We start from the raw sequence: 14,246 nt of genomic DNA on the forward strand, positions 1-14,246 counted from the left end.
GAGTTAGGGTCAGTAAAGACTTTGGATTCTCATTTTTCCAATCCCCCAAAATGATTGTGCTACAATGGAATGTGAGGGGCTTGAATAGTGGCCCTAGACAAAAAAATTTTGGGAGTTGATAAGGAGTGATTCACCTGATGCCCTTTTCTTGCAGGAAACTAAATGTTTTGGGGAAATTATGATGGGTGTGGTGCTGAGGGTTTGGGGGAGAGGCGAGTGTTAGTGTATTGGGGCAGTTGGCTTCTCTAGAGGGGTGGCCTATCTTTGGAATGCCTTGAGGATTCATTCTATTTGGTGGGTTGCTTCTAGATCTTCTTTATTCAGGGTTTCCTCTACTCTTGATACTAGGGAATATATCTTGTTTACTAACATTTATGCCCCCACTGATCTTTAGGGTAAGCATAGTTTATGGTCTCATATTTATTTTATATAAGGGTTGTTCCCTTTTCATCCTTGGATTATGCTGGGAGATTTCAATGCCATCTTAGAGCTAGGTGAGAAGAAGGGTGGTGTTATGCATTTGGAACCTTCTTCTTTCCTTCTCTGGGATAGTATATCTTCATTGCATTTTGTTGACATTAATCCTGGTAATGGTCTATTCACTTGGAACAATAGGAGGGTAGGGGAGTATTGGATTGTGGAGAGGTTGGATCACTTTTTGGTTTCTAGTTTTTGGGTTGGTTGGGGGTGGTCCACATGTTCTGAGATTCTAGACTGGAGAGGGTTGGACCACTGGCCCATAAAGTTAGTGTCTTCTTCTGCTCAGGTCGCTCACACTCCTTTCAAATTCTAGCTTATCTGGTTACAAGACCCTTCTTTTCAGGATCATGTTGCGGAGTGGTGGAGGAAAGGGAGGCTAGCCTTTGGTACTGCTATGTACACTTTTGCCAAGAAATTGCAATTTGTTAAGTTTTAGCTTAAATAGTGGAACAGCCAGTGTTTCGGGAATATTTTTCATGCTAAGAAAGTTGCTCAACTAGTGTTGAATGGCATTAACAGAGAAATAAGAGACCATGGTTTGTCTAAAGCCTTGCTTAGGGAGGAAGATAAGGAAGTCAAGGTTTTAGAGGAATGGAAGCCTAGGGAAGAAATCTACTGGAAACATAAAGCTTCTATTGATTAGCTTCAAGAGGAGGACAAGAATACTGCATTCTTCTTCAATTCAATGAAAGCAACAAGACATGACAATTCCATTCCTATTCTGATCAATAATAGAGGTGAGAAGTGTTTATCCTTGTAGGAGATCTCTAGGGAGTCTTTACAGTATTTTTGATCCCTTTAGCGAGGATACGCAGGGGGATTCAGAAGAGGAGAATCAAGTTCCTTCTTGTATTTCTTCTCTGGTTACTAGAGAGATGAATGAGAAACTTATGGGTCCTATTTTTCTAGAAGAAATTGAGAGGATTGTTTTTCACATGAGGAAAGGAAAAGTCACTAGACCGAATGGGTTTTTGGTTGAGTTCTTTCAATATTTCTGGGATATTATCAAATTGGACTTATTGGAGATGGTCTAAGAGTCCTAGGGGAATAAGTAGATGCTTTGTGCTTTGAATGTGAATTTCATTACACTGATCTCCAAGTGTGATGTGGCTGATCGGTTAGGCTAGTTCGACCCTATCTCTCTCTGTAATATGATCTATAAGATCATTTCTAAGTTGATAGCGAAGAGGTTGAATAATTGGCTTGGGGATGCCATTTTAGAGGAGTAGAGTGGGTTCGTGGAAGGTCATCAAATCCTAGATGGTGTGGTCATTCCTACTGAGACCATTCATTCTATGGCGGCTTCCAAGGAAAAAGATATGTTTATTAAGCTAGATATGACTAAGGCTGATGATAGAGTCTGTTGGTATTTTCTCCAGAAGATCCTTAGGGCCTTTGGCTTTATTGATGAATGGATCCAATGGGTAATGAGTTGTGTTATGTCTACCTCCTTCTTTGTGCTAATCAATGGAGATCATACTAAGTTGTTTGGTGTATCTAGGGGTCTTTGCCAGGGGGACCCCCTCTCCCCGTACTTATTCATTCTTCTGGCTAAGGGTCCTGGGAGGTTTATTAAGCATAATGTGGGTCTGGCTATTATTCAATGTTAGAGTTGGGGTAATGACCTATATCCTTAGTCCCATTTATAGTTTGTTGATGACATGGCCCTGATGTGATTAGCTTAGATCAGAGAAGCTACGAATCTACGTAAAGTTTTGGATGTTTATCTTGTTGCTTCGGGCTAGTTGATCAATGAGGATAAATCTTCCATTCTCTTCTTCAACACACTTGGAACTATTCATAGGAGGATTAATCATATCTTGAGATTCTAGGTCAGTTCTCTTCCTTTGACTTACCTAGGTATTCCTATCTCTATTGGTAATCCTCCCAAGGATTCGTGGCGTGGTATCTTGGACAAATTTCGCATGAAGGTCAAACTTTGGACACAAATGGTTATCCTTTGCTCAGAGGGTTCAACTAATCTACTTGGTAGTTCAGGCTCTTCTGATTTATCGGTGTATGCTCCAAGTGGCCCCTAAGTGATTCTTGAAGGGATTGGATTCTCTGGCATGGCAATTATTATGGGCAGGCAACTTGTCCTCCTAGAAATGGTGTCTTGTCAATTAGGATTTGGTGTGTAGCCCGAAGCAGTCAGGTGGGCTTGGCTTAAGGCAGTCTATTTTATTTGGGGAGGCTTTGGTGGCTAAATTATACAAGAGGTGGTGTGTTGAATAAGATCGAGGTTGGGCTAGGATTCTGGCCTACAAATATATGCAAAGTATCCCAAAAGAGGAAATCCCAAATTTTTTTCTTGAGGGAAAACGCTCATTGATTTGAAGTACTCTCAAGAAAGGGACTTCTCTTATAAAGGAAGGACTTTTTTGGACATGTAAGAGGGGGGAAGAGGTGCTTTTCTGGTTCAAATGTTGGGATGTATACCCCCCATTCTTGATCAGTTTCCCAACCTTGGGAATCTTTTCCAGAGGTTCCTGGAGGTAGGGTAGTCTAGGGTGAGTGACTTTAAGGTTGTTTACAGGTGTGGGTGATTGGAGTTGGAGCATCGGAAGTCTCTTAATGAATGGCTGATTGCTGGTGTGAATGAAGAGTGTGCAGAGCTGTATGGAATTTTGGTGAATGGACATTGTAGCTCCCTTAAGGGTAGGGATAGACTTGCTTGGTCCCCAAATCCTAAGAGTGTATTTATAGTGGCTAGTGGGTACCAAGAGTTGTTGTGCCGAAGATTGGAGGGGAGGGAGGTGCTTTGGTGGAAACATGTGTGGAATAATTTTTCTTGGCCGAATTGTAACTGTTTTGCTTGGAATTTGGCTTTGAATAGATGTCTAACTTTGGACAATATTCACAAGTGGGGATTCCTTGGGCCTTCCATCTATGTTTTATGTGGTAATGGGGAGAAGGATTCCTCACACCTATTCTTTAGATGCCCTTTCTCATTGCTAATTTAGTATTACTGGTGGGGGGTGTGGAATAATCCTTATCTTCACATGGATTCTTTGGTGGAGTTTTGGAGCAGTTTGGGCAGGCCTCCTATTTTATCCTCTTTCTCTAGACTGTCTAACATATTGGGTCCATTTTCATACTATGGCAGATCTAGCTAGAGAAGAATAGGAGGATCTTTAGGGAGATCAGATTGTTAGTTTAGCAAGTGTGGAATAGAATCATTGGTATGATACGAGAGACGGTGGAAGCTAAATGTGAGGTGAATTTTCCTCTAGATTGAGGAGACGTTGATATTATGAGTAGGTTGGGTCTCCAGGAGATGTCTCCTACCTTGGCTTGTGTCAGGATGATGAATACTAAGAGGGGGGGTGAATTAGTATACACAAAAACCTTACCCAACACTTAAGCAATTTTACTGCAGACCGATATAGCCCTTTAAATAGCAAACCGGTTAATATGCAAACAAGCCAAATAGAAAATAAAGAATTCACCCACAATAACACAATCACCATAACACAAGTTACTTTAACATGGAAACCCAAATGGGAAAAAACCACGATGAGTAAAACTCACAAGTCTACTATCTGTAGAATAGCTACCAGACCGGTTAAGACCTTACAATGTTCTTCACTAGAACAGATCTTGTTAGGAATCTTGATCTCTATTAGGAGATAAAAACCTGTTAAAGACTACCCTGTTAGAGGATTTCAGATCCACAACTGTGAATCACCTTGTTAGAGGATTTAGAATAGGCTTAACTGAGCCTACCCAGTTAAGGGTTTCTGACTTGTCGAAGAGATTAGTAATCAACAAGTAAGTGATCTATAAAATAGCACATAATGCTTAGTTAGATCCTTGATTGCTCTCTGTTAATGCATTGCAACATTACTTCAGTCTTTTGTCCTTTCCACATTCAATCTCTATCGCAAGATACTTTTTGCAAAGACCTAATCTTCTTATACAACACGCTTGACACCCAAAACCCTAGACTTGATGTCCTCATATAGGAATCTGATTTCATGTCGGTCCAATGAGATTAGATTACAATTTCCTAGGTATAATTCATCTAGACACAATTGTAACACGACATAGAATCATCGCATCAGTGTTGGTGGATGATAACTCATCACACTTTACAAGTTTGTTGGTTAACAAAACAAAGTATACCGATTATCGGTTTACAAACAAAGACAAGTAAACTAGAACATAGTGTTCTGATCTTAAAAAGATTGGTTGTCACTTAGGGTCCTCGTACCGCTTGAGGTCCTTATAGCACTTGGCATATACTACTGGTTTGAAAAATACATCACATAATACCAATTGAGAATAACTCATATAGCAAATAAGTGTGTGTCCATCAATGAAAATCACAACTAAGTACAAACATCATCAAAATTCCAACAATCTACCCCTTTGGCATTAATGGCAACACTCAGGAAAATTTGACATCTAAGTGCTTACAGAACAAAAATGATGCCATAATCAAAATTACTCCCCCTAAGCATATACACTACTCCTTTTGCTAAAATTACAAGCATGTACTACTTCCATTTACATAAAATTTTCATTCAATACCACTCCCTCTTTGCCAACAATGACAAAGTAATGCAAACATGCCGCAGAGATGTACCAAAATCATATTGCATAACATGAAAAAAGAGTATATGTTTATGACAATAATGAGTAAAACTTCTCAAAAATTAATTTAAATTCTTTCAAAAATTCCTTCATGTCTGTAGACTAAGTATCTAGGAGTGAGGCAGCAATTTCACTCCATCTTCATTTGGAATGCTAACTCCTCCATGGCATCCATAGTGCTCATTTCCTAAGTGACAATAATGGATTCCATGTTCAGAAAGCACTTCTGAAGAATCTGACAATAATGGATTCCCTAATTTTTTGCTCCTTTTCAATGACAATGCACCATTTATTGTCGAAAGAATTATACAAAGAATTAGAAAATATAAGTTTAATGAGTTCTTTCTCTACTTCCTACTTTTCAGTATCATTAAGATCATCAAAATAATCTTTTAGATCATCAAGAATTTTCCTTCTAATATTCTTTATAGTCTTTTGATAATGTGTCATAGGCTTGTAAGAAGCAATGTGTAAATTTACCAATGCAAAGGTTACAGGTACATTACCAGTTAGCTTAGTCTTCTTACCCGATTTCCTCATCTTTCTCATTTCATCTTCCAATTCAATGTCTTCTAAATCCTGTGCTTCATTCTTGGTTTTCCTCTTCTTCTCAAATACCTTTGGTGGAATAGCCTCTGGTTTATTCTTGGTTGGTAACCTCTTGGTCACTTTTGGACTGGCAATAAATGTAACTGGTGCCGATGTCGATGACACAACTTTCTTCTTCTTCTTCTTTGGTATTTCATTAGGATTAACCCTCTTAGATTAGGTACCAGTCCTCTCCTTCTTTGGATCAAGAGGTGAAGCAAGTAGGGTAGAGGCATACCCAATGAGTATATCGTTTACCACTTCATAGCCCATAGGCTCAACTTTCTCTTTTCTTGGCTCAATCACTTCCATTATGCAATGATCCACTTTGATCATGAAACAAATATTATCTTCATACTTCTTAACCACGTCACCTGATAGTCTTGTTCTCTAGTTCATCTTCAATCTAAACTCATCAAAATACCTATTCAGAGTCTCTGGATAAGTAGATCCCACTACTTGCAAACTCTCCTTGATTTGTCTTGTAACCGGTAGGTCATTTGAACATTGAACATCACCAACTCCCAGAAAATACCCTTGAAAGTAGAAAAGCAACCTGACAAGTAGTTGACTGAACTTGAACCTTAGTGCCTTGTCCTCTTTGATGGATTTCAAATTCTCCATGAGTTGTTTTTGCATGCAGGTACACAAGTCGTACTCTGCATCTTCCTTGATCATTCGATAAGTGGCACGCACCACAACTGTAGGAACAAAATTAATCCTGTTGGCATAGAATACTCTATACCCAATCAACATTCATGCATAATTCACCATGTCATCTCTTATGGTGTTGAAAGTCATTGCTCGCTTGTTGGTCACAAAACTAGTGAGTTATTCCACTTTGGCTTTTGTGATCTTGTGAAGAACGGGGACTCTTCCAATATTGCAGAAACCGGTCATGACATGGATTGTCTCCAGTGTGATATCATGGGTTTGATCAAGATACATCTTGTCACCATGAACCCTACTAAGAATAATTCTTATATGATTCTCTGTGAATTCGTTGAGAAAATATGCTGCATTGTGGAAATTCTTCTTCTCAATCATGTTGTACTCTGGTTTAATCTTCTTATGTTCTCCACAAAACAATCTTAACTAGTAGTGAATCACTAGAGACCCTAGGTCTTCTAGTCTACAATCAATATAACTAGAAATATCCCATTTGATAATGAGTCTGACGGGAATTTGAGATAGGGCATCGTAATTCAAATTCTTCCTAAGAGATTTGGATGACTCCTCGGGTGCAGAAGAACTAGAAGAGACTTTGGATGTAGAATCCATGTCTAAATAATTCTAAATGATAAGAGTGATTTGACAAAATATACCTTATCACTCCGAACTAGGGTTCATCGATGTCGAGCACAATACACTTCTCCAAAATCTTGCTTTACCACTCTGACCTCTACTCTGGATAGCTTGAAATGACAATTGCATCTTGCACAAGATTTCTTTCTGGATTTCTTCGAATGCAAGATTGATCACTTTTGTTGTGCTGCTCAAGTTAGACAAATGCTTATTCGAAAATGGGTAAGTAAAAATGACTACAAGAGTCACCTTTATACATGCTCCTACATCACATATTAAATACATCACCGTTAGGGTGCAAACCCTAATTTTACCTTTTACCACTTCATTTCTTTTGTCGATTCACAAGTAACCAATACTAATAAAAGCACTTTACCAATATACTCTGAGGGTTCAAAACATTGTTACTGATATGCTCCCCCTTAAGCTTTTCGAAGCTCAATTTGCCGATTCAGGGGTCTCCACACTAGGTGCAGAAACTGGTACATCTTGTGGCTTCTCTTCAGATTTCTTTTTCCAAGTTTTATTCATATCTGCCTAAACGGTTTCAACATCGACCTTTCCTTTACCTTCTGGGTCAACTGCTCTGTCTTACAATGGATTTTGTCTCAGTCTGCATGATCTGGAAAAATGTCCCAGTTTGTGACAATGATATTAATGCATTGCAACATTACTTCAGTCTTTTGTCCTTCACACGTTCAATCTCTTTCACAAGATACTTTTTACAAAGACCTAATCTTCTTACACAACACGCTTCACACCCAAAACCCTAGACATGATGTCGTCACATAGGAATTTGATTTCATGTTAGTCCAATGAGATTAGATTACAATTTCCTAGGTACAATGCATCTAGACACAATTGTAACATAGCATAGAATCATCAGATTGGTGTTGGTGGATGATAACTCATCACACTTTACAAGTTTGCCAAATAAGAAAACAAGGTATACCGATTACTGGTTTACGAACAAAGACTAGTAAAATGGAACATAGTGTTCCAATCTTAAAAAGATTGGTTGTCACTTGGGGTCCTCGTACCGCTTGGCATATAATACCGGTTTGAACAATACATCACATACTATCGGTTGAGAATAACTCATACAACAAGTAAGTGTGTGTCCATCAATGACAATCACAACTAAGTACAAACATCATCAAAATGCCAACACAGGAGAGGTAGACATGCTATGAAGAAGGTTCAAAGGGTGGGAAGGTGGATGCCCCCTTAGGATGAGTCCATCAAGATTAACACCGATGGCTCCTCTAAGGGTAATCTAGGCCCTGTTGGGATTGGTGGTGTTGGTAGGGATAGTAGGGGGAGGTGGTTTTATTCTTCTTTGTGCATAAAGGGCGACAATCTAATAACTTTATGGAGGGATTACAAATTTTATATTCCCTAGAGCATTCCTAGGAGTTGGGGTAGCACAAGGTTATCTACAAATTGGATTCGTAAATTATTGTTAACTTGTTGATTGAGTAGAAAGTGAGCGGGATTCATTGGCAGCTGGCAGGGATCATTCACAATATTCTTCAAATTAGTTCTATGATGGAGAAGGTGTCTTTCATCCACATTCCTCGTGAATGGAATAGAGCACCTGATTGTTTGGCTAAGTGGGCCTCGAAACATGATGATGATTGGAAAGTTGAAGGTTGGGAGCAACTCTCACCGGATGACTATCAAGACTTGCATAATAAATTTACTAAGGATATGGATAGTTACGAAGCTGGTTGTTCTTGGGTTGGGCTTGTGGTTCCCTTTTGGGGCTTTGAGACTCTAGTTCTCTTTTGAAATTCTTGATTCTGATTTTCAATAAACTTTTTATCCCTTTATTCAAAAAAAAAAAAAAAAAAATCTACACAAATCATCCACAAGGGTATGAAAGCTCCTAAATCTTGTGGATATATGGTGAGTTTGGCACATAATTTTAATAGGGTATATTCCAATGTGACCCATGTTTAGAAATGTTAATCAGTAATTACAATTATTATGACTTCAACATTTTTAGGGATGTATAGATTTGAAGCCTATTTCTTTTTCTATTGTATTTATTTTTTTATTGTATTATTTGTATATGGTGGTATCTTGTTTTTTTATGTTTTAGGAGGGTCTCTATAGTGTTTATAATTATAGATCATAGAATAACTTGAAATACCAATTTAAACAAGTTAATAGAGTTTAAAACAAATAGTTAAACATAGAATCATAGAAAAAATAATTTAAAGATAATGTATATTAGCGAAACAAAAAATAATGCATTTTTTTCCATGTCGTATTCAGAACAATCTCAAGATGACAACATCTTCCTCCCATATATGTCTTATCATAGCAACCAAAAATTTAAATAGAAAAAAAAAGAGGAAATCTAGGGAAGAATGATTTGCATAAGACAATAATTCGCATAAATGCCACAAGAACAAGATCACATCAATGAACATTATAACTATTAGATCAATCAACTTGCAACACATAGGATTAGGAACATGCTTCCCTCTCAAAATAGTATTATAGAAATATTGCTTCTTGTATTATTCAATAAATAAGACAAAGATTTATACAAAAGAGAAATAGTTAGGAGAAACTCTTAGCATAACCATTGCTAACCATTGCTCACACTAGACATTAGCATTACCCTTACTCAATTTGGTTATCTTAGCAATCCTAATATACATAATGTTGTGCTTAGGAACATTGAAGAAAAAAGTTATGCCATTAAATAATTTTTTTTAAATTAAATCTATATTTAGATAATTGATATCAAACTAAAATGTTTATACACTAAGCTCAATTACAAGAATCTCTCTTCAATTTGTATTTATCACTTAGGGTGAACGCTGAATTGCAGAGGTCAGTCGTTTAAGATTACAAAGTATGACCCGGCTCTCACTTCAATTTGTATCTGTTCGGCGACCCCGTGATTTACTAATTTATTAATTTGTATCTGTTCGGCGACCCCGCTGACTTCACTAACTTCTTCTTTAAGGGAAGCATCGCCGAACACAAACCGTCGCCGTTTACTTTGAAAATCACGTAATTGAATTGTATTTCGTAAATGGGATATCACAGCCGCCTTGTTTTTCTATAGGCAAGGGTCAATTTCTAGAATTTCGTGTATCATTTGAAAAGCACTTCATTGCAAGATCGGATATATACATTTTTACTTAATTTAGATTTTGTGATGTATAATTTAATATAGTTTTAATATGTATATTTTATTAATTGATATCAATATTTTAAAAAAAATTATGGTGTAAGTATGGTTTTTTAATATGATATTGGTTATGGTTTTGTTTCTTTAACAATTTGTTTGCTTAATGTTTTGAATCTAGTTTACAATTTTGTATTCAGGAAAAAATTATATGACAATAGTTATCATAAAGTAGGATAACTCAAAAATATCTAAATATTAAAATAATAATGCTAAAGAATATGATTAAATATTTATTGATTAACAATCTATTTATTTGATTAGTAGGTGTGAACAAAGTCGAGACATTTTGAGCTGCAATTTAACAAAGAACATAATCACAATAGATAAAAATATTCATAGACTAAAATTTCATTTTATTAAATCTTTCAACCTCAAATAAATTCATAATTACTAAAGACAATCATCACCACTTCATAGATATAACTAAATTCCAGATGATTGAATCCTATCATGAAATGCATTATACAAACACATTACCATTTGGATATTTCCTAAATCTTAAAAAATTAACTATATATTAACTTTAGATTAACATATTTATATATAATAAAAGAAAATTAATCTAAATTTATTAATTTAGATTAATTAAAAGATCTGTCTTCTTAAGCTCGTATAATATCTGAATGTTGACTCTGACAAGCAACCTTGAGACTTTGAATGGAATATTTACTGTAAAGCATTTACCCAGTGAAGCTGTGTAGAAATCTCTGTCGAAGTAAAGTTTCCGCCTTCCTTAGAAATACAGAATTTCAGAGAAAGTAAAGCTGTCGTGCTCGCTGAAGCCTAGGCTGCAGCTACAAATACGACCCTCTGCCCAGTTGTTTCCCACATTTGAGCTTTCGATCCCCTGTGTGTCCTGCGTCTTTCTGTGATATTTCATTACCTTTCGACTTGGAATCATGGAATCAATGAAAGCAGATGAAGTAAAGTTGGATCAAGATCTCTGGCTTATTCAAATCAAGGAAGGCCTGCAATTTCAGGGCGAGCAAGAAGAAGAAATGGACATTTGTCTATCAGTTTTTGGTGTGCCTAGCGAGCTGTTGTCAGTGAAGCCAGAAGCATATATTCCGCAGTGCGTCTCCATTGGACCATATCACCATTGGAGATCCCAACTGCTGGAAATGGAGAGAAATAAAATGGCTGCTGCACAAAGATTTGAGAAGACCATAACCGGTAAGTTCGAAGATGTAGTGGAGGAGGTGAAGAAGTACGACTGGCAGATCAGGAACTGCTACCACAAATATCTGGACTACAAGAAGGAAACGCTGGCATGGCTAATGGCTATGGACGCCTCCTTCGTGCTCGACTGCTTGCAGTTCCAAGTCCAACAGGCGGACCAGGCTTCTCTACAAGCGGTTTCTCATGTCAAGTACCTGGGCAGAGTTTTAGATCCAGCTGGCAGGAGCGCAATCCACAATACTATTATGAGAGATCTGATGATGCTAGAGAATCAGTTACCTTTGTTTCTCTTGCAGAAGCTGCTGGAAATGGAGTTGGGTTCTCACAATAAAGCGGAAGAAAGGCTCTGCAATTTGGTGACTATCGCCTGTAAGCAATGGTCGCCATTTATGTTGAAGATGCGGGATAGTTCAAGGCTACCAATAAAACAGAGGGGCCACATATTGGAGGTGATCTACTACTCTATTGTCCCTGCCCCAGGCATGGAGGATAGCATTTCTAAGAAGAATGAGGACGGGAATGTCACGCTGGCGGATTCAACATACTTAACTGGTGCCCTGCAAGCTTTATGGAAGGCTCTTTCCTCCATACAAATCGGGGTTGTTGAACTTGTCTCGGAACTCTCTGAGCGTGTGTTAAATGAAAGAACTGTCCAGTTGGTGACAGCGTTGTCCAAGAATCTTGTTTCCGTTTTGGAAACTCTTTCAATTAAGCGCAGAGATGAAACAGACGAGGAAAAAGATGAAGAGAGAGGGTTTTCTTCAGCGGAAACTCCTCCTACACGCGACGAACTAGCGATTCCCTCCGTTTCCGAATTATACTCGGCAGGAGTAAAAATCCTTCCAACCGAGGGAGACCTTACCACAATTCGCTTCGACCCGACCACTGCAACTCTTCATCTTCCCAGAGTGAGGTTGGATTGTAACACAGAAGTAGTTCTCAGAAATCTGGTGGCGTTCGAAGCTTCGGCGGCGCCTGGTGCGTTGATCTTCACTCGCTACACCGATTTCATGAACGGCATCATCGACACAGACGAAGATGTTGGGCTGCTGAGAAAGAGCGGGATTATCTACAATCACCTGGCCGACGACGGGAAAGTGGCAAGCTTGTGGAACGGCTTGGGTAAATGCGTGAAATTGACGAAAGTAAAACATTTGGATCAAGTTATAGCGGATGTCAACAAGCATTATCACAAGAGATGGCGCGTTGCTGTTAAGAAGAACATAAGCAAATACATATTTGGTTCATGGAAGCTCCTCACTGTTCTCGCCGCACTGATACTTTTGCTCCTCAGTTGCTTTGAGGCTTTTTGTTCTGTGTATGAGTGTAAGCAGTGGTGGAGCAACGCTAGTCTTTTGTAGGACTAAGTGAACTAGAAGAGCTTCATCTAAATAACTGACCTCTTTCGAAACCAGTTTTAGGGTTGAGCTCTCATTAGCCAGATAGGATATTTTATTGTGAGAGACCTTCCATCGGTTTCTACATTTCTCACGTCAGTTTCTGGGACTGAAAGTTTCTGGGACTGAAAAATATTTAGGTTGGCTTATGTATTCTTACTTTGGGTAACAAAACACATAGCAGCACTGTCAATCTGTCAATCTAATTATTAGGTATTAATGTCTACAAACCCCCCAGTAAACCTATTTCCTTTGGTGTAATATTTATGAAAATTAAGTATCACATTTTTATTTTCTTATATTCTTTTTTCATTCTGACAATGGATCACAGAATATCTTAAAATTGATACTAAAAAATAAAACATTTACACAATCTAATCATATTTATTTTTATTTCGATTCTATTTTTCTACAGCAAGAATTCCATTAATTTTATCACAGCCCAATTCTGCGTGTATTTGAGTTAATTAAATCCTGAAAATGCACACCAAAAACACATGGTGGCAATAGGATTATGTTTCTCGTTTGCAGTGGCCGTTAAAATTATTTATATTCTATTATGCCCTGCTCTTTTCTATTTACAGTGCTTTTGTTGCACACTAAAGATTATTTGGTATTACTTTTTTAAATTTCAATATTATAAATAAAGGTTGGAAAAAATAAATTATAATAAAAGACATTTGAAAAATATGTTATTATATTAATAAGTGTTCTATCAGAGAAATATGTAAATAATTATATTTTTTACATAAATTTTAGAATCTAAATTTAATAACTTATTTTTCATTTTAAATTTTATAATGCATTTCTTATTACAAATTAAAGAGTTCTTTTAACATAAATTTTACCATCTATTTTATTGTAATTTTTTAGCAATATTTTTAAGTTTAATCTTTATGAAAGTTTGGATAAAAATATAAATAATTATTTATTGTAAATTGAATATTCTGTTTTGTTAATGTAAAATTTTAAATATAAATTTTAGAGTCTATTTTTATTGTAATTGTTTTAATATTACTTTAATTTTTTATTATGTGAAATTATACATTTTTAATATTAAAAAATTTACAGTCAAAATGAGCCTTAAAATTTATATTTAATAACGTTTATTATAAAAGTTTGAATAAAAATTGATATTATGCTACACTATAGTAGAATCATTACACACTTTCTATTTGTAAATTAAAAATAAAACATAGTTGACACATACACATAATTACATGTCTTTATTGTATTTTTTTACCATTAATTTTAAGATCCACTTTTATTGTAGTTTTTAAAATATTATTTTTATTTTATTTTTTTGACAAAACTGGTCTTATGAATCATTATATGTTTTCTATCCATAAATATGTAAATAATTACACCTTATATAATGTTAGAGAATTTCTATTATGGAATCATTAGACATAAATAGAAAATAAAGCATAGTTATCACACACACATAGTTGTATGATATTAAAGAACTTCTATAGTGGGATCATTAGGGG

The 14,246-nt window shown here is 36.5% G+C and overlaps 1 protein-coding gene across 1 annotated transcript; it reads left to right on the top strand.

Moving 5' to 3' along the window:
• The first annotated feature begins 11,079 nt into the window (after positions 1-11,079).
• On the top strand, positions 11,080-12,720 carry LOC131047295 (putative UPF0481 protein At3g02645). Its single transcript, XM_057981159.2, has one exon. The coding sequence runs from the start codon at positions 11,080-11,082 to the stop codon at positions 12,718-12,720; it is 1,641 nt and encodes a 546-aa protein (XP_057837142.2).
• Positions 12,721-14,246: the final 1,526 nt, after the last annotated feature.

This window comes from Cryptomeria japonica, chromosome 7 (assembly GCF_030272615.1).
Source record: "Cryptomeria japonica chromosome 7, Sugi_1.0, whole genome shotgun sequence".
NCBI lineage: Eukaryota > Viridiplantae > Streptophyta > Pinopsida > Cupressales > Cupressaceae > Cryptomeria > Cryptomeria japonica.

Bases quoted from the DNA above. Each gene is read 5' to 3' on its own strand.
- LOC131047295 (XM_057981159.2), top strand. From the start codon at position 11,080: ATGGAATCAATGAAAGCAGATGAAGTAAAGTTGGATCAAGATCTCTGG.